The following is a 22,384-nucleotide window of genomic DNA, read 5'->3' on the forward strand; positions in this document are numbered from 1 at the left end:
TATATATATATATATATATATATATATATATAGAGAGAGAGAGAGAGAGAGAGAGAGAGAGAGAGAGAGAGAGAGAGAGAGAGAGAGAGAGAGAGACTTCCAAACAACTACTGAGTTAAACTATTTTACATTAAGATTATTTTTAGGAGCACAATGCCATTCAATTTCTAGTTCACTCTAGGCAAGATTCGAAACCTTCTCGCCCTCTTGAAAATTGTAATATCCTGTGAGGTCTTGTACCAGTTTAATTTGAGATTTAACAAGCACTGTTTTTTTTTCTAGAATGTAATAACACATCAATCGAAAATCAACCTACAGAATTCAAGAAGACACACTGCACAACTGAAACCGCTTTGTTTACTTTTTTTCAATACGGAATAACTAAGCATTGCCCCGGAAGTGACCGGCTAGATTGTTTTGAATGAAATCGGGCTGATTCACTGTAGAAGCAAAGGGAGCACACACGCAGTGAAAGGAAAGGAAAGGAAAGAAAAGAAAAGAAAAGAAAAGAGAAGAGAAAAGAAAAGGCAAGGCAAGACGAATTCTTAACGTGTCAGACGGTCGTTATTGGTAATTTAAATAGTGTGTTATTACAGTGTTTGAAAGGGGGTAAGATTAATTTGGTCTAAAAGAGTATGGATTGGGAAAACGGACTTGATTACTCAAAAAAAAAAAAAGGCCCTGGCCTCCTCCTCCTCCTCCTCTGTAATGCAGGCCTACATTTTACTGTGCGTGTCTGCTGACAGTGCTGTTGCTAAATAAATCAAGTTTGCTCTTTTCTCTACATAGGTTTAGCGATATATTTTTCGATTTTATATATATCGCTACGGTATGTGGGGTTTGATTTAAGTGTTTGTGACTTTGTAAGTTACATACATATAACATGATGCTGCATTTAAAAGTACAGTCATTGACTTGACAGCTGAGAACTGCACTTTTGCCAATTAATCAAATCGATTAAGATTAAATAAAAAATAAAATAAAAAAGGAGACAACTCTACTGGTGAACTTAAGTTCTGCATTGTATGTGCCGTGTATGTTTTACGTAGACTGTGATTTGAAAATAGATGTACACAGGATGCTGTTGTGAATTCGTTGAATCCAAACCTTGAAACTTGAGTTCTGGTACACAGTCACAGTCAGTGTTTCATGATTTTCTGTCGTGTAACTGTAATATTATTAAGACGTGTGATAATTTTTTGAGACTGTTGAGCTACGTAATGTATTTATTAATAATAATAATAATAATAATAATAATAATAAAATATAGTCAAAGCGGATGTATCCTTGGCAGTCATGACTATATAATTATACTATATATTAAAAACAAAGTTTCATAATGTTAAATTTAACACCCAAATTACTATATATATATATATATATATATATATATATATATATATATATATATATATATATATATATTATACACACACACATTATTTTCAGATGTTTTTGGTTTTCCTAAAAATCACTGAGTGTTTCTGAAGTTAGGGATTAATTTGTAAACTCAGAGAACCCTAATTAAACTTCGTCCCGTGTGTAGTGAGGTCGCTATGGAGCTCAATTACTTTTGTTCACGGAGCTATGCACGTGCATACAGAGTCCAGTGCAAGTGTAAACAAGTGGTCCATCTGAAGATAGGTCGGAGTTGTAAGTGTAAATATACTAATCGAAGTCTGAATTTTGGTACAGAGCAGACCATGGGGAACACAATGATGCAATAATTTGCCCATAGGAGGCACTGTTTGTGGCTATATAATAGTTTTTTTGTGGCCCCTGACCATTTATTCAGCAACGTAACACAATATTAACTCTCATAGTTCATTAACCATGTCAACAGCAGCATCAGTAAGCACTTTTATTGATAAGGCTGTTAGGGTTAAAAAAGACTGCAGGTATTGTAGTCTTTAGTAGATGGTTCAGGGGAAATACGAATTATTGTATTAAACGTGAACTGTGTTCAGTAAGCACAAGCACAGCTTTTGCACGTTGTATACCATTTTAAAGTTCTGATGTTGGCTATGTTCTGGCTATTTAAAAACAAAACAAAACAAAAAAAAAAAAAAAAAACAATGGACATCCTATAACACTTTCAGCCAAAATCACGAGTTCTTTCACTTGTATCATTGTAATGAAAATTGCAGCACTGTGTGTATCTAGAGATCCATATCTTGTCACACCATTGCTCAAATGCAATATTGATGACTGACAAACTGCAAGTTAATTAGCACCAGTCCTATTTGTACAGTTAAAATATTTTTTTGAATGGATTTTTTGCATATTCTTAGAGATAAACACTCACAAAAGACAGGTGATGTTCAGTAATAATTAGTAAAAGATTGGTTTGACTATTTAAAACTTTCTCTGTCCGACTTTAAAGTGTGTGTGTGTGTGTGTGTGTGTGTGTGTGTTGGGGGGGTAACCATAAAAAGAAAAAAATAATGCAAAGCATAGAAAGGGTCTGTTAATTAGAAAGGAAGACAGGCTCTTGAATTAGTATGTGGTGTTAATTAACAGGAAATCTGATGTTGTGTTGTAATTACCACCAATATTTTTGACATAAGGAAAGATTGAGGGTGAATTATATGATAATTGAGTAAAAAGTTTCATGATTAATGACTTTATCTTATTTGTATTTTTGTAGAAACATGGACAGACTTCTACGACTTGGGGGCGGTATGCCTGGACTTGGGCAGGTTAGTGTCAGTTACATGCATAACACCTACATCATAGTGTGTTTTTTTTTTCTTTTTGCCAAAATAAGGTTGTGTGCACATTTGGGGAATGGAACTGTATAATTTGAATTGAAAATTGAAGCTATGCTGTATGTAAACTGTAGCCCTCTTTCCATTCATCCACAGAACGAGTTTATAATTTACTTGGCAAAATTACAAAAATAGCAACGACATAAGGAATAAAAAAACATTTTTCCAACTAATATAGATTCATTCAGATGACATGGTTTATTTATTTAGATTTCCAGAAAGTTTTTGACAAAGTCCAGCATAAAAGATTAATTCTCAAACTGAATACAGTTGGGATTCAAGGAAATGCATGCACATGGATTAGGGAGTGGTTAACATGTAGAAAACAAAGTACTAATTAGAGGAGAAACCTCAGAATGGAGTGTGGTAACCAGTGGAGTACCACAGGGATCAGTATTAGGTCCTCTGCTATTCCTAATCTACATTAATGATTTTGATTCTGGTATAGTAAGCAAACTTCTAAATTTGCAGACAACACAAAAATAGGAGGAGTGGAAAACACTGTTGCAGCAGCAAAGGTCATTCAAAATGATCTAAACAAGATTCAGAACTGGGCAGACACATGGCAAATGACATTTAATAGAGAAGTGTAAGGTACAGAGTTATTCTGGGTTTAAAAGGCATGTCATATGCAGACATGCTAAAAGAATTGAATCTATTCAGTCTTGAACAAAGAAGACTACGTGGTGACCTAATTCAAGCATTCAGAATTCTAAAAGATATTGACAGTGTCGACCCAAGGGACTTTTTTGACCTGAAAAAAGAAACAAGGACCAGGGGTCGCAAATGGAGATTAGATAAAGGGGCATTCAGAACAGGAAATAGGAGGCACTTTTTTACACAGAGAATTGTGGGAGTCTGGAACCAACTCCAGTAATGTTGTTGAAGCTGTCACCCTGGGATCCTTCAAGAATCTGCTTGATGAGATTCTGGGATCAATAAACTACTGACAACCAAGCGAGCCAGATGGGCTGAATGGCCTCCTCTCGTTGGTAAACTTTCTTATGTTCTTATTCTACCGCGTAAAAGGGGGTTCCCTGTGACGTTTAATGTCATTGTAGCCTAATTTGCATGTGTCGCAAAGTTTTCAACTTGCGTGAAATGCGTTCGCTGCACGATTTTACGTTACGTTTTTTTTACTCGCTTGCTAGTCTACCAAGTAAATACGCTAAAACATACCAGCCCCTATTCCTATTGTAAAATAGCTGTGCGATCTTGTAGCGATGGGTCCCCTTATAGAAAATCTTCTTCAAGAACACTTGTGTTTCGAAGACTCCTTTTGCTGTTGCTGTGCCAGCTATCGCCACCGTTAAAATTATTAAACAGACGGTGGCGGCAAAGACTAGCCCATTGCAATTGTAATTAGAATTGACCCCAGGTCTGATATATACACAAGCTGCAATTGACCATTGTGTCCATTAAATTGGTTTCATTTAGTTTTGAACGAGACAAAAAAAAAAAAAAAAACACTTCGCAAATTAAAGAAAAAAATCCTATACAAATGGAGTATCTTGACTTTAAAGTAGCGTCAATACACACTCAGATAACACATGCATGAGAACATAATTATATAATAATTTAAACCTTGAACAGATTTGCTGTTTATGCTGAATGTTTGTAACACTGATGTCGGAATCATGAGAGCATAGATAAAAGGCATAGTTGTTTCCCATTGTTTATCATTGTATGCAAAAGCTGCAAATGGTTACCTCCAAGTTTTGGTGGCATATCAGTTTGTCCAGTAGAAGGGAAGAACGATAAAAAGTAATGCATTTGCAGATCTTTAGATATTTAAATTCTGATCTTGGAGAGTGAATTTGGCACATAAAAACAGTGGTGACAGAGGTAGGAAGGCGATCTCAACAAGAGTCCCAATGGGGAGTCCCATAAGGGGCTGCCTAAGTGACATCTAAACAGTTTGTTAAGGTTGTGAACAGTTTAATTTAGGTAAGGCTATTGTGTCAGAAAATACATTTAATAACAGCCTGTGTTAAATTATGCCTACAAGTTACTGACAGTTATATTGTTCTCACTAATTTAAAAATCTAATAAATGTAATACTTAGTGTGGTGACTGTTGCACTGTTATCAAATAAATTGCCTTTGTAATGTGTTTTAATATTTCAGTGGCAAAGTAAATATAAAAATTTTCCAGAAATGGCTCAAACTGCTTATGTTTGATTTCATGCTTTCATATTAGCTTGCATATATTAACTGCTCCAAAAAAATAATCTCAAAACTCTTGTTGTTGTTAGTAACAGCTTGTAATGAAGTTCTGTATTGCCATTAGGGAAAGCAGGCTGTCACTTTCGACACACCTTTTTGGTCTGCTTAACCCTTTCATTTATGTAATATTGAAAATAGCTGGAAAAAAGAACCAAACCATTAGTTTTGGACACAAAAAATATTTTAATTTACATTTTTTTCCCCACAACACACCATTTCCTATCCTCATAAGAAGTTATTGTGCATTTAGGTCTTACATACAAAGCCTTCGAATAGGTTTTTTTTTTTTTTTTTTTTTTTTTTTTTTTTTTAACCCGTTCACATGAAGTCACAGCGCATGAAGGATTAAGAGGATGGGATTTCTAGATGATCTTGTTGCTTGTGTGATGTCTTTGTGAGGGCAGCTTGCATTCCGAATAAATGTAATGACTGCTACTGTACTTTAAGCTGGTTGTTGGATAGTGTTATCAAAAATAGTGAGTTCTGCAACTGCATCTAGTGAGCAGGTTTGAGGGTGGGGTTGGGGATGAACATATCACATTTATCACAGAATTGGAAGACTATTGATTAGGTTATGGCATCTGGTTGTACCACTAAAATTGAACAAAACAATGGAAAAGACCATTGATTGTGTATCATGTTTGGTTTATATTTTCTGTACAGTACTGTTGAGAGTGTTACATTGGGATAGTTTACTGCAGTCCTATGCTAAAAACATTTTCTTTACCATGTCTTAAAATATTTGATCTGTACTTCTCACCTTTACACAATTGGCAAAGCCTAAAGCAAAACATGCATTTAAAGGGTTAAGGCAGCATGAAAGAATTCATTTCCACTTTAATGACCTAGCCTTGCTGGGCTGGGACGACAGGGAACATGCTCCTGACTTGTACTGAATTTGCCAATTAACACCTTCTATAACAGGTTGCCTCTGCACATCACAGAAGCAGGGACACAAGTACTGGTTTACATGCAGCTTGTTTTCTACTTTTGCTCTTTGAATATTCAGTACTTAAAAGATTTAATTGAACACTCTTCATTTGGGAAACCAGTTGAAAAACAAGAACATTAAACTACCATTTCCAGAAGATCTTAAATTTTATTACACTTTATGAACCTACAGTATGAAGAGAATAATAAAACAAATGTAGATAGTTGTATTTTCCTTCTAGATTAAGCCATGATCGTGCATAGTAAGCCTACTCAGTTAAACTCTTTGTTACAAAGTAGAACTTGGATGCTTTTTTTATTTTAAAATCAGAAATTCAAACCAGTGAGGGGTTGTTTTTCCCCCATACTATTAACACCAAACAATTAAAAAAAATCTGAATGCAATTTAGGCTACATTATAATGCAGTTCAAATATCTGAAGCTGGAAAAATATATCAACAGTATTACATGTACTGTATTCCTGCTAAGGATACAGCTCGAGAGGTTAAGGATTTAAATAGTTGTATCAAATATAGAAGCGCGTTATGTGTAATACACATCCTTGTGCAACTATTAAATAAAAAAACTGTGTTTGAGTGTAAAATAAATATTGCTAGTGAACTCAGTGGTCCAAAGTGACACTTTGTTCACATTTAATCAGCAGGTATTTTATTAAAATATAATAAGAAGAGTGGCTAAATAATTGATACCAGTTCACACCATGGAAAAGGTGGGGTAATCTAACTAATAGTGTTAACAAATTTGCGAAAAGGACTGAACAGATAACACCGAGGTGTTAGCTTTGTGCTGTTATAATGGCAAATGCCATTTTTTTAACACTTTGTCAACAGGAGGAGCATAAAACTCCTTTACTATAAACAAAATAATAAATGTTATAGTTTTATCACCAGTTTAATTCTGAGGTTAATAATGAATGAATTTGTAGTATGCTAATAGATATAACTTATGTAGGATACTTTATAGGATACGATTAGACTGTATAGTGTACTAAAATCAAACATCTGTCCAGTGTAAAATATAATGCCTTTCAGGCAGATCAGTCGTTATGGTGGTTGGAGTGGGCTCTAAACAATACTTTGATTTATTACTACACTAAAATTAAGAACACAGACAGTTCTGTTCAGTGTACAGACATTGTTTTTTTTCAAAATTTGTATTTTAATATATGATTATTATTATTTTTTTTTTATGAAGCATTTCAAAACGTGTATGAATAATTGTATGATGGGAAGTAACATAAAAGACATTTCATGTATTTGGGGATGTTAATGAAGAGCATTGGCAATCCATGACATCACCAATGGAAAATATTCTCATTAGGCAATGTGGAAATAAGATTCATGGTGAGTAAAGTCGCCGATGTGGCATGGATCCAGCATACGGTGATGTTCATAACGAAGTGCGATGTTGCTTCAGGGCACTGAAGTGAGAGCACACTGTAGGTTTTATTAAAGTGGAACACTTCTGAAAGGCGGGGTGGGGGGGAATCAGTGAAACAAGAACACAACTGACAGATTTAATTTAAATTGTTATATATATATATATATATATATATATATATATATATATATGCTGTCACTCGATTAAAAATGCTGGTCGGTTAATTTATGGGCATTAGTTGATTAATAGGTAGATTAATCCGTGCACGTTTTTAATAGAGGTAACAATCGTATAGCAGCTGTACTGCATAATACTAAAAAATCAGTAGAATCTTAAAAAAAAAAAAAAAAGCTCAAAGGATATTTGGTCTTTTTAAAGCACTTCATTATTTTTATTTTAGTAAATGTAACACATTTTTACAGAACAACTGTTCTTTCAGGCCACTGTTGGTCTCATACCTGGAAACACAAGACAGTTGAGCTACATTTTCAACATGGGTTGTTTAATCTACCATTTTATTTTATTTTTTTATTTGAAAAAAACAATCTTAAATATTTCTTTGAAGTTCTCAATAATGGTCTCTAATATTAAATATTGCACAAAATTCAGCTATTCTTACACAGCCTACCCTAGCATGTTAATGTCCTGTCTCTGCTCACTTAGGATTGGACAGCTGCAAAACCAGGGCAGATCTTTGAATTTCCCATTATCCTACCCCTGCCACTGACTGAGCAGGTCACTTAATATCCTTGTGGTGGATGAGATGTTAAATCAATGTCCTATTGTAAGTGACTCAGCATATAATGCACCGTTCACAGCTTACCTCTGTAAAGCACTTTGTGATGGTGGTACACTATGAAAGGCGCTATATAAAAAATAAATATTATTATTATTATTATTATTATTATTGATTAAGCGCCCAAGACCTTCAACTGATATTGAGTATACCTTCAAAAGTATATGTCCCGCCTTTGCTTATTTTTGATTGGACATCTGTATAACAAGGGGCAGATCTTCGACTCTCCCATCGGTTAAACCAACTCAAGACCTGCTACTATTTATGTCCTGCCTCAGCTCACTTATGATTGGACTGCTGCAGAGAAAATGCCCGTCTCCGCTCACTTATATTGGTGCTGTGAGATATATATATATATATATATATATATATATATATATATATATATATATATATATATATATATATATATATATATATATATATTAAAACAAAGAAAAAAAAAACATTTTTTTTACTTAGACGTTAGTTTAGAATCGGTCTAATTAGCCTCACTAATTAGTTGATTAGCCTCAAATATATATATATATATATATATATATATATATATATATATATATATATATATATATATATATATATATATATATATACAGTACTGACACAAATTATGGAAACAACAAATGATTTACAGAATGACTGGGGATGGTAATTTTATTGTCCAAGGTTTTTCCTTATTTCGACCCTTTTCTTACTAAATACATTGGTATATCTAGGTAATCGCGCCTCCTCTTAAAATATTCTGCATATTTTTAAGAGCAAGACATCTCTTAGGCAAATTGGTACCCTGAAATGTTCTCGTTTTTTTTTTTTTGTTTTTTTTGTTTTAAGGAAAACTCTACAACTGGAGACAGGGAGTCTGCTGGATAACCTCATCAGACTACTTGCTCACTAAATAACCTGATATCCCTAAATATTCAAAAGATTTTAATGAGCAACCATTCACACAAGTTCAGTGGTACCCTAAATATGATTAATTTACTAACAATGCTGAATAAGTGGATGGAGTGTTTTTTTCACTTTTTATTTATTTTTTTATCAAAATGTGTTTATTTCTTTGCAATCATTTTGCATTGGTAGTAAGTGGATCATATTTAGGGTACCACAGCACTTGTGGGACAGATGGCTCATTAAAATAATTTGCATATTTTTTTTTAAAGCAGAGACAATTTTCTATTCATGGATAGCAAGATATTTAGTGAGCAAGTAGACTGACTGAAGTTATCCTGCAACAAACTTCCCTTCTCCAGTTTTACTCCTTACCAGGAAAAAAAAAATCAATTGTCCTCATTCATATTTTTCACTTCAAATAATGTGTGTTTGTTTTTTTTTTAATATAAAGGTATCCGTTTACCAGATATGAAGCCTTTTTTTAACCACTGTAGCTTTGGGGTCTTTATTACTGTATTATTGAACTGTAATGTGTGTAAAAAAGCAGCTAAGTGCACAAACCTTAATTCCTGTTTTAGTGTCAGAGTAACTAAGATAAAAATAAAGCATTTCTGGAGCAAGATAATAATAAACAGTGCTATTCAGTGCACTGTATGTTTATGGCAGTAGTAGTAGCAATAATCAATAACAAATCAATGTGTGTCCTCCTTATTATGTAACGTATGTCTTGCAAATATATTGTATAATAAATTAAAGTATATTTAATTTACATTATTTGTCCTATCATTGCCCCCCTCCCCCCCCCCAAAAAAAATGGAGATATAAATCTAGTATTCTGTATTCTTGTCTGTGACCAAAGTATTGATGGTTTGGGGGAAAATAAAAATGCATTTTTAAATTTTATTTTATTTAGTGCAAGACAAACAGATGTGTATTTTGTTCACACCTTTGGTTCCTGGGGAGAGTGAATGCAGTCCTCTCCTGCTGTATCTATGGTAGATACCTGCAAAGTGTTCCCACTGCCCCAGTCTACAAGTTATCTTTAGCTTTGTGCTGCCAGTGCTCGGAAGATTGTTGATTTATTATTGAGCCCAGTGGTGTTTACTTCACACCACTATTAGAAGCGCACAGGTAATTGGTGAATCAAATACTTTTGACAAGAAGAGAAGGGTATGGGTTTTCCCATTAGTGTCTTAAATGAATAATATCTTAAAGCGCTGCACAGCAGTTAATGAGAATATATCACTAAAAAGATTGTAATCTTGCATACCCTCTCTAAACATGGTGTGTGTATTCAGTCAACTATTTTGGCTGAACAAATATTTTGATGGCAAAGCGCTGTTTTTTTATTTATTAAGAATAGGAAACAATCAGAACTGATTGTTTGCAAATGTCCTACTGTATTTAATAATCTGAACTTAATAAAATCCACATCGGACAGAAAGATGGCTTTGAATTACTACTTTACTGTATGTAGATGTAGTACGGTATTCTTGTTACATATTGGCTGTTCACAGTTTAAGTATTATTATAATAATAATAATAATAATAGTAATAGTAATAATAGTAATAATAATTAATAATTTGTTTAATTGGTAACTGTTTGTTGCAACAAGCACCCTGGGAGACTAAAAATCAAATTTTCCAAAAGAATCAAAACAAAACCTGACAAAAAAGACTTTCATTATATATCAGAAAATTGCCAATGTTTGCAAAATAGGAATATATAAGGATATATAGTAAAAAGGAGACTTGTTATTAACATGTTAATTTCAATTATAGACACCTATAATACATTTTCAAGGCTACATAAGCAATATTCCACTTTCAGCCCCTCAATAATAAATATGTAGAAACTGTGACTGACAATGTTGACATTTTGGCCAGTGGCCATAATAATGCAAGGAATTAAAAATATTTCTTCTTCCTAGGGCCCACCAACTGATGCCCCTGCAGTGGATACTGCAGAGCAGGTGTACATCTCTTCCCTTGCTTTGCTAAAGGTAAGAGCATACAGATTTTGATTTTATTTATTTTAAAAAGTGTTTGTACTGAACAATAAGTAATAAGTTAACAATGTATTCTGTGGTGTGTTTGCCAAGTCATACTGTGTTATAACATATTTTAATGTCTTTATTGATCTTTTTTGCCTTTGAATACAGTGTCACATCACTTTTTTACATTTTTCAAATTATGCTGTAGACTGCTGTAAAAGAAGGAGAACCTGAGACCTAAATCTTTAATACCACTTTTGGGATTGGATTGCAATCCCTGAAAATTCAGGTTTATAATTCCTTGCTTACTTCATTTTACTATGTATTTATTTAATTCTAGATGCTGAAACATGGCAGGGCTGGCGTTCCAATGGAAGTCATGGGTTTGATGCTGGGTGAATTTGTTGATGATTACACTGTGCGAGTGATTGATGTCTTTGCCATGCCTCAGTCAGGAACTGTGAGTAACAGTATCTCGTATCATATGTTTCAAAGAAAGTTTTTTGTGTAAGGTTGTATTTATTCTACAGCACTGTAAATATAAATGTTTTATTGAAACTGAATGCAATAATTTTATTTTAAGGTTTCATTTTGTATGTATTAAGCAAGTATTTCCAAGCTTTGTTTAACTGTTAACATTTGCTGTTGATTTACATAAATGTCATAGCTACCTAAAAAGTTGTCTGACTCTCTTTATTTTTTATCTATAAACAGGGTGTCAGTGTAGAAGCCGTTGACCCAGTGTTTCAAGCCAAAATGTTAGATATGCTGAAGCAGACAGGAAGGTAAAGCATGTTTTAAATTTTTTATTTTTATTTATTTATTTATTTTAAATTCAGTACTTTTACTTTGACTTGAAACTTGTCTTACTGGTTCAATTTTAGTACATCAACAGTTGTCATCTGCTTGGGCATATACTTCTATGCAAAAAAATAAAAAAATGAGTCTTGGCAAAAGGCTCAGCAGCCCAGCAACACCGCAAATTGCTTCTTGACTGAGTTCTTAGTCCCACTGCTGATTTTAATTGATATTTAAAGGGTGAATATTCAATCTCAAGTGCTGAAAGGGTACAAACTGGCTCTGAGAAGGTGTGGTAACAGGGTGAAAAATTGAAAGCATGATCTTCCGCTGCTAATACACGTCCCCTTAATGATAACACTCCTTTGTCTCACTTTCCTCATTTTCGTGCTTTTACGATAGCATGTTGAATGATCCTTTTTTTACCCTTTTTTTTTTTTTTTCCACGCCTGTTTCCTTTTATCCTGCCCAGTTTATACTAGTTTGTTTCCGGATTGCCTTTCATTTTGTTTGCTGAGTTCATCCTCTGTGGAGATGCTCGCTCTCAATGCCCTGTCTGTTTCAGGCCTGAGATGGTTGTTGGTTGGTACCACAGTCACCCTGGCTTTGGCTGCTGGCTGTCGGGAGTTGACATCAACACTCAGCAGAGCTTTGAAGCCCTGTCGGAGCGTGCTGTTGCTGTAGTGGTGGACCCAATTCAGAGTGTTAAAGGAAAGGTACAGTCAGTTTTTCTCCATACATCTAAACTGAAATGCTTACTTTTGTAGTTGTGTTTGACTGAGGAGGTACTTGTATGTTTTAAGAAAGTATTTATTTTTCCTATTGGGGTTTTTGGTATAAAGTGTACACTTGCATGCAAACATGTATTTCTTTTTTTTTTTTTTAAATCCCTGTAAAGCCTTACATAGCCTTGAAAATGTATTATAGGTGTCTATAATTGAAATTAACATGTTAATAACAAGTCTCCTTTTTACTATATATCCTTATATATTCCTATATTGCAAACATTGGCAATTTTCTGATATATAATGAAAGTCTTTTTTGCCATTAATGTGAAAGTTAAGTTATCTAAAGTAATTCCTGTAGTTAATCAATTTTAATGAAGTAGTACTAAACATATGCTAAAGTACTCGCTGATGAAAATATGCATTTTTTAGTAAGCCCAGAGCCACTGCAGTTTATCATTTGGCCAGAGTGACTGCAATGTATTTTTTTGAAATATAAAATAAGAAATGTATTTGTTAAATGTTGTTAAGAGATTAACACATGGCTAAATGAATGATGAAGGAGTTGCTATTAATCTTTTCTGATTTTGTATTTATTTATTTTTCTTCCTTGGTCTCCCCCCTTCTTCATTCTTTCTTTCTTTCTGGTCCCATATGCTATTTTCCTATTTCCTGCCTCATGACAGCAGGGAGCAGCTCTATTATCACCTTCACAGAGCTGTCTATAAATGTGAGAGGCAATTTGATTTTGCTTTGCCATAGGGAGGGTGAATGAGAAAGACTGCAAAACATAAAGAAATGACTTAAGGGTTTGCTGCCTTAAACTACTGCTGGGATGTGTTGTTTCAGCATGTTCCTCCTATACTAAACCCAATCTTAAAACAACAATCAATACTTTTCTGGGGGGAAGGGTAAAAAAAAAAGAGTTGGTGTATTTGATTAAATAATAATAAAAAAAATAATATCCAGCAATAGAAGCCATTCCTAAGTGAACCTGTGGTCTATAAATCATATGTTTATTTTTAATTCTTCATGTGTAACCGGCTGTTCAACAAGATTACCTGGAGACTGACCATTTTTACTTGAGAATAAAAATAGCTGAGGGTGTTTCAGATGTATTAATTAAAAATGAGTTGCAGTGATTATCCTCGGTCCACACTTTTCACACTGCATTTGTAATGACCTAGTGATTCGTCAGTAATGTCAGCCAGTTTGAGATGGTAGTTGTAATATGGCTAACACATCTATTGTTTGGTGTCTTTCTGATAAGAGGACACAGATACTCTGTTCTTCCTGAACAGAGTGTCATCCTTGGGGATAAAATCAGCTTTCAGCAAGGTTGAGGGTATAATATATTACAGGATCTTGCAGTGATTTGTGTTAATTTGTAACATGAAACAAGCAACTTGCCTACATTTAGTATTATAACTATAGTTGAAAAACATATTAAAATCATATTGTAAAATACATTAAAATCAGTTGTTTATATATGAACCTTGGTTTAATCATTAAATATTTTATAGATTCAGTTTTTACTTCCCTATATCAAATATCTTTGTTTTCATATGATTTTTCCCATCCATGTTCAGTGCACTGCTCCAATAATTAAGGTTATTCATTATACACATTTCTGAATACCCTGTAGTTACGTGGAGCAGTAAATATACATATAACCATTTTAGATGTTTCCTGTACTAGGATACTGCATGGCTATAGCATTGTGAATTTTGTGACAAATCTTAAAGCATTTTGACCTATTTACAGTATGTGTGTGTGTGTGTATATATGTGTGTGTGTATATATATATATATATATATTTTTTTGATGGTCAAATATTTGGAAATTCTCTAAGGATAGACCAAGAAAATACACACACTCAGGCATCAGCTAAAATGTAAACATCAAGCCTACAGTCACAATGATTCAGTGATATTCATTTGGCATAAGTCAGTTTCATTTCTGTGTGTTTTTCATCAGAAATGGCATAAAAAATAAGCCTTCCTTGAATTTTTTATGCTGTGAGCTTACGGGGGACAAGGGATGATGTTTTTCGCTTGTGGATGTCTGACAGTGCATGGCAGCATAAATAACAAAATGGTCGCAAATCCCAGCTGCACTCCCAAGGTCACATGTTTCACTTCATTTTTAAAGAAAGCAGCAGCCAGCTGAACAGTTGCTAACAGGTCAGTTTGCAGACGATAAAATAAGTTTTACATGGGACATTAGCCTTTTTCTATACCCTCTGCATTTTGTTATTTTAATTTTCCCCCAAATATGATACAACATTGATTTTGTATGCTGTAATAAATAAATAAATAAATAAAATAAAATAAATTACCTGTATAAGTGTGTTGCCAAGCGTCGTGTGACTCGTGGTGGTTTCAAAGGCATGTCAATTAATTGGTTTACATGCAGTTTTGAATCTTGGAATACACTGTCTAGCAGTTTGTTGGTGAAAAATTTGAAATCTAAAAATCATTGTAAATACTAGCCCAACACCATACAATAAGCAGTGTCAAATGGATACTTCAGCTTCATTCTCCAGCAATTGTAATTAGTAAACTATCTATGCCAGTGAAATCCCTGCATCCCACAAGCTAATTATATTTGCAAGGTCAGAGCAAGCACAAGATATTAAAGAAAAGATAGGGTTATGAATGTGTGGACCCCATACTTGGCTGTTACATTGGAGTTTGTTGATCTGGAGAATGATGCATACATTTCACAAATTTATCTTGCAGCAGAAAATGGTGTGTGATTGTGTTTATTTTACTAACCAGTAAATTCACAGCACTCGCCTCCAAATATCTCCCCAATAAAGACGTGTTAATTACAAAACAGTCAAGGTCTTCCATTATATTAAAGCTACTAACAAGAAGACAGCAGGAATCACACATGTAAATAGCATCATCAGTCCTTGTATTAGGCTTATGTTTTGATCCGCGAGCTGTGCATAGACTAAAGGTGCTATTAAAGCATGAGTGTATATAATACACTGTATTGTATGAAACACATTTATTAAACAGGAAAACAGACCTTTAACATACATTTAACAAATCTGAGAACTTGCAGTGAGATGCTAGAGTTTCACTGAATTGTATTGGATTATAATAATAATAATCAACAGAAATGGAGAGAAAAGCCAGGAATATCCCAGAGGAAAACTGGTGAGCAGTCAATCTTAATGACCTCTGAAAATTCTCAATATTTAGAATGCTTGCTGTAAATCTGGCCGTGGTACTGGGATCAATATATGGGGCTGGATTAGACTATACTTAACACAATGTCATCTTTACTTCACCTTAAACCCAGTGTATTTACAAGAGTGAATTTATTTATGTAAATGTTTTTTGCTAATAGTAGTAATAATAATAATAATGTTGCAGTATTTTTATCCATACAAATAAAAATTCTAAGAAAATCTAAATGGATTTAAAGTTAAATCTACAAGTTGTGATCTAAGTCATATCTTAAAGTTCACCCATTTTATACAATATTGCACAAAAAAAAGACCAAAGAATTCACGTTTCAGGAATTTTTGTGTTTGAAATAATTTGTTTAAACCTGCTGTTCTAGTTCTAGTGTCTCAATATTCTGTATTTAATTGGTCTCTGTGAACACAGCTTTTTAAATACTGTGTTGCTGTAAGGCTATTGAGTCTGTAGGTTTGGTGACAACTTTGCTGTACTCGGGTTGCATTATGCTGCCCTCTAAAAGAGCTGAACAATGTTAAAGTTGCCCACCTGGATTGTTTAGAAGGTATTGGATTATAATTATCACCTCTTAAATCCTTTCCTCGTTAGTACAGTAGACATTAATGAGCTGTTTTTATTTTAATATGCTATGCCAAATGTAGGTGATTGTTTGGGAAGGAACTGAATCTCACTCTTACCAAAAAAGTACAACAATTCAGAACAATAGTTCAGTACAGAACAATTCAGATCTGTGGATTTCAGTAAATAAGTTAATTGCGCGCATATATATATATATATATAAAAATCATGAAAGTACATTTTGATATTTACACTGCCTTTTTTGATACAGTGTGTCTCAATACTGTCCTAATACTTGATAAAGGTGTGCATAGATTTTGGAGGAAATGTAAAAGGGTATTTTTAAATAATGAAGAGAAGCAGCAGCTAGCCTCTCCAGGGATGACAAGTGCACACATCTCAGGGATATAAACTAATAAGGATTTTATGCCCACAACTGCCCAGGCCTCTGTAGACCACTGGCATTCTTTCTTCCATGGCAGAGGCTGATTCACTTTGACAATGGAAAGCCAGAACTGCAAAAGATCACATGAGACTAACTGTGCTATCAAGGGCTAATGCTTCCTCTAAAAATGGTAAATCAGTGGCAGTTAAGTTTAGTCAATGCCTTTTATGTTTTTGTATTAAGAATTTTAGGCTGTGGTCATTTTTTTTATAAAACCTCAGAAAATGAATATCTAACATGTAAAGGGTGATTTGAAACATACCGTAAATAACTTAAAGGCAATCTTAAATCCATTCACATGAAAATTTTAGTGAAAATGTAATATAAGCCACTACCTGTCCTGAATCACAAATAACCTTGGCTTTCCGTTCTTTTCTGTTGCACAGCCGAGTGCGATTAGTGAGAGGGACATCTTTATCCATCAGACAAGGAAGAGACTATTTTATAGTCAGAAAAAGCAATAGCATATGACTTGAGCTAAATACTAGGGGTTCATTCCTTACTGGTTATAAGTTTGTTGTCATTTTGTGTATTGTGATCATAGCATTGATGTGACAGGACTGGGCTTTAGATGCGGTCCCTAAGCCTGTGCTCACTTTCAGTCTTGTTCTCTCCTTGTCATTCACATTGATTAAATTGGATCTGTGTGGTAAACATATTTAAGGACAAGCAACCATAAAGTTATAATGTAAAAATAAATAAATAGTACACTGTATTGTTTACATTGCAACTGTCTTGAAAATAATTCATTGTTCCATTCACAAAAAAAAAAAAAAACACACAAAAGAAAACCTGTATTTCTTTGAGTACAAGCTGTGTTTAATTTTTATCAACTTAAATCACAAGTTAAGTGGTGCTGTGCCGATGGCACAACCAGCAGGAAATTCCTTCTGTTTTGGCTTTTCATTAAATCTCTGTCTGGAAGAAATCCAAAGCCAGATGTGCAGCTGCTGCACATTTGCCCTTTTTCTTGCATTTTTTGAAGAGAGTTGACATTACACCTTGTTTTTATAGGTTGTTATTGATGCCTTCAGACTGATCAATGCCAATATGATGGTTTTGGGACACGAACCAAGACAAACAACATCAAATCTAGGTCATTTAAACAAGCCATCCATCCAGGTAGGAATAAAGTATACTGTTAAAATAAAATGTTGTATTTCTATGCATACGAATGATGGAAGACAACATGCCAGGCGATTTTTGTAGAAACCTTTCCTATTGCAGTCAATAAATGTGATTTATTTTTAAGTCAGTTATTTCTGAAAATCTGCAGTCACAAACAAATTAACTGATCTGACCCAAACAATACAAACAAACCATTGTATTAGATGCTATAAGATGTTGGAAGGTCAAAGACATTAAGGTTACAGTAGTTCTGCAAGACCTTAATTTGCACTGATTATTTGGCAAAGTTAAATCCTTTGGTTTTAATGTGTTTTGGTGTTTTTGAAGAGGTGGTGCACATTTCATAGAAAAGTAAATCATGCTTTACAGATAGAACTGTGCATTGTTCTAGATTTACTGAAACAAACCACTTCACAGACCTCTGGTTACATCTGTCAGCCTGTCATTGTAGATGGTAATCTACTTCTTGATGATACTGAAATATATAACTTTGTATTTATTAAAGGATAGGGAACATCTACAAAATGTTATTCAAAATTTATAAAATCAATAAATACGTTCTGCAACATTACCCTTTGGTATAAACCTTGCAGCCTGAATTTAACAGCCAGTTCAGAAATTAAACATTGAGGTGTATTTGCATGGACCATGTAGTAGCCACAGTATTCCTTGGAGGTTAGTTGGCCCCATCTAGGGCAATCCCACTTACACCTTGGGGAATTTTTGCATTACCAGGTTCTCTGTGTAACAAATCTTATAGAACAAAATAGCATGAGTAATCTAAAGAAGCAAAAACACTGTATAGCTGAAATGCTCCCCTGTCAATGAAAAGCATTGTTTAATCAGAATTGCCTGTTTGTATGTCTTTTAAATGAAGAAAAAAAAAAAAAGAAAAAAACATAATGAGTATGAAATGGTCTAGCATTTTGATTGTGCAGAGGCAAGTCCATACTTGTAAGTTTCAAGAGAATACATTACTGGACCTTTTTGCACAGCTGTAATGACCTCTCTCGTTAACCTTATGGCATCAAACTACTTCATTATACTACAAACTGGTTTTGTGGTTCCACACAGCCAAAGCAATAGGTTGGTAGTACACCTTTACAAAGACTTTTCTACCGCTGATAAGTATTTTAAGTGAAGGATAAAATCCTAGAATATCTTACTTTAGTGTAATGGAATGTTGGCATAATGAGATTGATTTCTCTGGAAGTGCAAAGTGAACTGCAAGTCCTTGTTCTTGCATGAATGAGTGTTACAAGTCCGTTGACTTAATTGACTTGTAATTGCAGGTTGACCCCATGCGGATTAAGTAGTCTTAAATGAGGTTCTTTGTTAACAGTCATATTAAATATAATCATTTGGGTATTAAATGTTTGCAATTCTTTCTTTTTTTTTTTATTCTTTCAGTTACTTATTTTAACAGATGTATTTTGGTTTCTATTTTATCTGACTGCTACTTCCTTTTTTTTTTGCAGGCTTTAATTCATGGATTGAACAGACATTATTACTCTATAACTATCAATTACAGGAAAAATGAACTGGAACAAAAGGTGGGTGTTTTTTATTCAGTGTATATATTTGTAATGTAAATCGATCTGTGATAATTGTCAAGCTTGAGCTATAAACCGAACAAATACAAATTTTCTGCAATGTATACATTATACATGGTCACCATTCGTTGCTATGCAACCCCACAAAAAAGAACCAAATTCTAAAGCTGATACTTTAGTGGTTTTAACATCAAATGCCACCTGCTGTAGTTTTACAGTTTCACGATTGCTTATTATTTTTCACATGCCACATTGTCTTGAAAGCTAGGATTAAAAGTTGGCTTTTTTTATAATGAATCGTTTTATTACAGATGCTGCTGAACTTGCACAAGAAGAGTTGGATGGAAGGTCTGACCCTGCAGGACTACAGTGAACACTGTAAGCATAATGAAACCATCGTGAAGGAGATGCTGGAGCTGGCAAAGAACTACAATAAGGTAACATTAGTTGTAAAGATCAGAAATGGAAAACTATTTAGAAATCTTAAAGTAAGTATACGACTGATAATTGAATTGCATATTCGTAATACAAAAGTGAACAATCCAGGTTGATGCAGTATTTCTCAACAAGCTCTTACAGCACGGAACACATTTTAAATTGCTTGTCGTCTTTTTCAGGCTGTAGAAGAAGAAGATAAGATGACACCTGAGCAACTGGCAATTAAGAATGTTGGAAAACAGGTCATTAAATATTTAATTTATGAAGTTATCAAAGTCTGTGTGAAAGCTATTTTAAAAATAACTTGACTTTCAAACTCAACAGTACCCAATAATGGAATGGAGTTTTTGTTTTGTTTTAGTCTGACTAATCTTTAAACTATTCTCCTCCGTATTAGACACACCTTCCCCTTTCTCTGTACCACCATTTTAACAACCAAATGCATCTGTCTGCAATCTCGTATGAGTTCTACAAATTGTACTGAAGACCGCTTCCTTAAACTATAACTGTTTTTATATTAAAACGTTTATTTGTGTGGGCTTTAGAATACTGGGGTGCCTTTAATTCATATCATATGAGGAGCAACAAAAAGGTCACTGTTCTTTAGGAATATAGCATGTTGATGACTTCTTGTATAGTAGCTAAGAACCTAACTTGGATGTTATTTTGTCCAAATAACCTTATTAGAACAGATTGTTTTGCAAAAATAGCACAAAAATAAATTAATTGAAACATGACAGTCCGCTGGTCCAAAATTAATTAACATATTTCGCATGGTTTGTTTATAGAAGAATTTATTTAATTCTTACATATAGAATGTAAGAATTAAAGCTGTTCATTTACAAATGTCCTATGAAGGTCTGCCAGGTGTCATGACAGCAGGTGGCGTCTACACATTTGCTGTCCTACCCACTGTTCGTTTAAACACAAAATGTCTTTTTGTTTTCTTTGCAGGATCCAAAACGTCATTTAGAAGAGCACGTTGACGTTCTGATGACCTCCAATATTGTGCAGTGCTTAGCAGCTATGCTGGACACTGTTGTATTTCAGTAGCAAATCCTTTGTCTAAACACACACGAGCACCCTTTTTAAGGCTCAGCTTTTTCATTTTTTAAATGTATATTCTGTTTGTTAGCTGGGGCTGGTAAATATTAATATCTCAAACTCGACATCTGGCACCTTCTCTGCACTGGTGCAGTTTTGTGACGCATTGCAGTGTATATTACACATAGTATACTTCAGATGATGTCCCGCTTTTGACAGATTCTGTTCGGATTCAGATGCTTCATATATCAGTTCAGAAGAAAATACATGTCAGTTACCATGTTTTCACTAAAGTATCTGTAAAGATCAGGATTTATTTGTATGCATTTTAAAAGTTGTAATAAACATAAATAAAAATGTAATAAATGGCACAAATGTATTCTATTGTCTAATTTTATGTATTTTTTTGTATCCTACTTTTAAAAAAAAAAGAAAAAAAAAAAACATTGTGTATTAGAATATCTAAGGCTTAATTATTTTGGTTATTTCAAACTTAGAGTTTTTTTGTATATAATATTATAAATGGAAATCAATTAGTTTCCAGTAGAGGGTTAGAGCAATTAACACAAATATGCAGTTGCTGTATTTGTAATTTTACATGTGACTGAATGGGAGTACAAAAAAATCTTGCATATAAAATAACAAATAGAGACTATGTATATGAAGTTGTTAGATTCTTTAATATTTAGTGCTTGATTTAAAAAAAAAAAAAAAAAGTGTTGTACTTTTCAATTGTGTGAATTGTGTATGTTAATGAGGTGAAGAACGGCAAAAAACCCGTTGGATGCAATATAATATAAGGGTGAGCAACACTATCATTTTTTTTGTTATAGTTATTCACAATTGTAAAGGTGGAAAGTCTTGCTAAAGTTCACCCCCAGGCAGCTAATTGGTTGCTGGTTTAAGAGAAATGTAGTATTTCAGTGTATTCTATCTATATTAACCACAGCTGTTTTTTTGTTTTAATTGGGAAAGAATTGTATCTTGTAAATTAACCTGTGCTCACCTTTCTCAAGACGGTATTCTCTATAGTTATTAACAAATAACATGTACTAAACCTTTAAACGCGTCTATTTCGAGCAATATATCCTTACGTGTATTTAATACACATATAGATCAATATTATATGTTTCTGTTGGTGGTTGGATGGGGCAGATTATAGTCTAGTATAGTCGATGGACATCCAAAAGCATTATTTGTGTCGCATTTAGCTGTGGTGTATATTGAGGAAAGAGAAATCAAGTTATTGGGATTCTAAATTAAAACACAGATCTCAACACGTTGGCCAGATTAAATGTTCAGGGTTCAGTTATAGGCCTGCATGGATGGATCGCTATTTGTCCGTTCAGGTTTTGGCGATAGCAGCTGTCACAGTCCTCCACATCAAGAAGTCTCTCACACAGAAAAATAATTGGTCCGTTCATGCTGAGCAGAGGGACTTGGCCGGGGGGGAATTATTTTGTGTTTTTATATAT

General features: G+C 33.8%; 1 protein-coding gene across 3 annotated transcripts; it reads left to right on the plus strand.

The window, feature by feature from the left end:
• The first annotated feature begins 423 nt into the window (after positions 1–423).
• LOC121323311 (26S proteasome non-ATPase regulatory subunit 14) lies at positions 424–21,280 on the plus strand. Of its 3 annotated transcripts, none has more exons than XM_041264299.1 (11): positions 424–527; positions 2,648–2,699; positions 10,943–11,014; positions 11,346–11,465; positions 11,720–11,790; positions 12,369–12,519; positions 17,761–17,868; positions 19,353–19,427; positions 19,739–19,864; positions 20,045–20,107; positions 20,820–21,280. In XM_041264299.1, the coding sequence occupies exons 2-11, from the start codon at positions 2,652–2,654 to the stop codon at positions 20,916–20,918; spliced, it is 933 nt and encodes a 310-aa protein (XP_041120233.1). In that variant the 5' UTR covers positions 424–527; positions 2,648–2,651; the 3' UTR covers positions 20,919–21,280. The 3 variants fall into 3 exon arrangements, with proteins under 3 accessions (XP_041120233.1, XP_041120234.1, XP_041120235.1); XM_041264300.1 differs by having other exon boundaries at positions 425–570; XM_041264301.1 differs by having other exon boundaries at positions 425–532.
• The last annotated feature ends 1,104 nt before the right edge of the window (positions 21,281–22,384 follow it).

The sequence above is a fragment of the Polyodon spathula genome, chromosome 11 (assembly GCF_017654505.1).
Source record: "Polyodon spathula isolate WHYD16114869_AA chromosome 11, ASM1765450v1, whole genome shotgun sequence".
In the NCBI taxonomy this organism is placed as follows: domain Eukaryota; kingdom Metazoa; phylum Chordata; class Actinopteri; order Acipenseriformes; family Polyodontidae; genus Polyodon; species Polyodon spathula.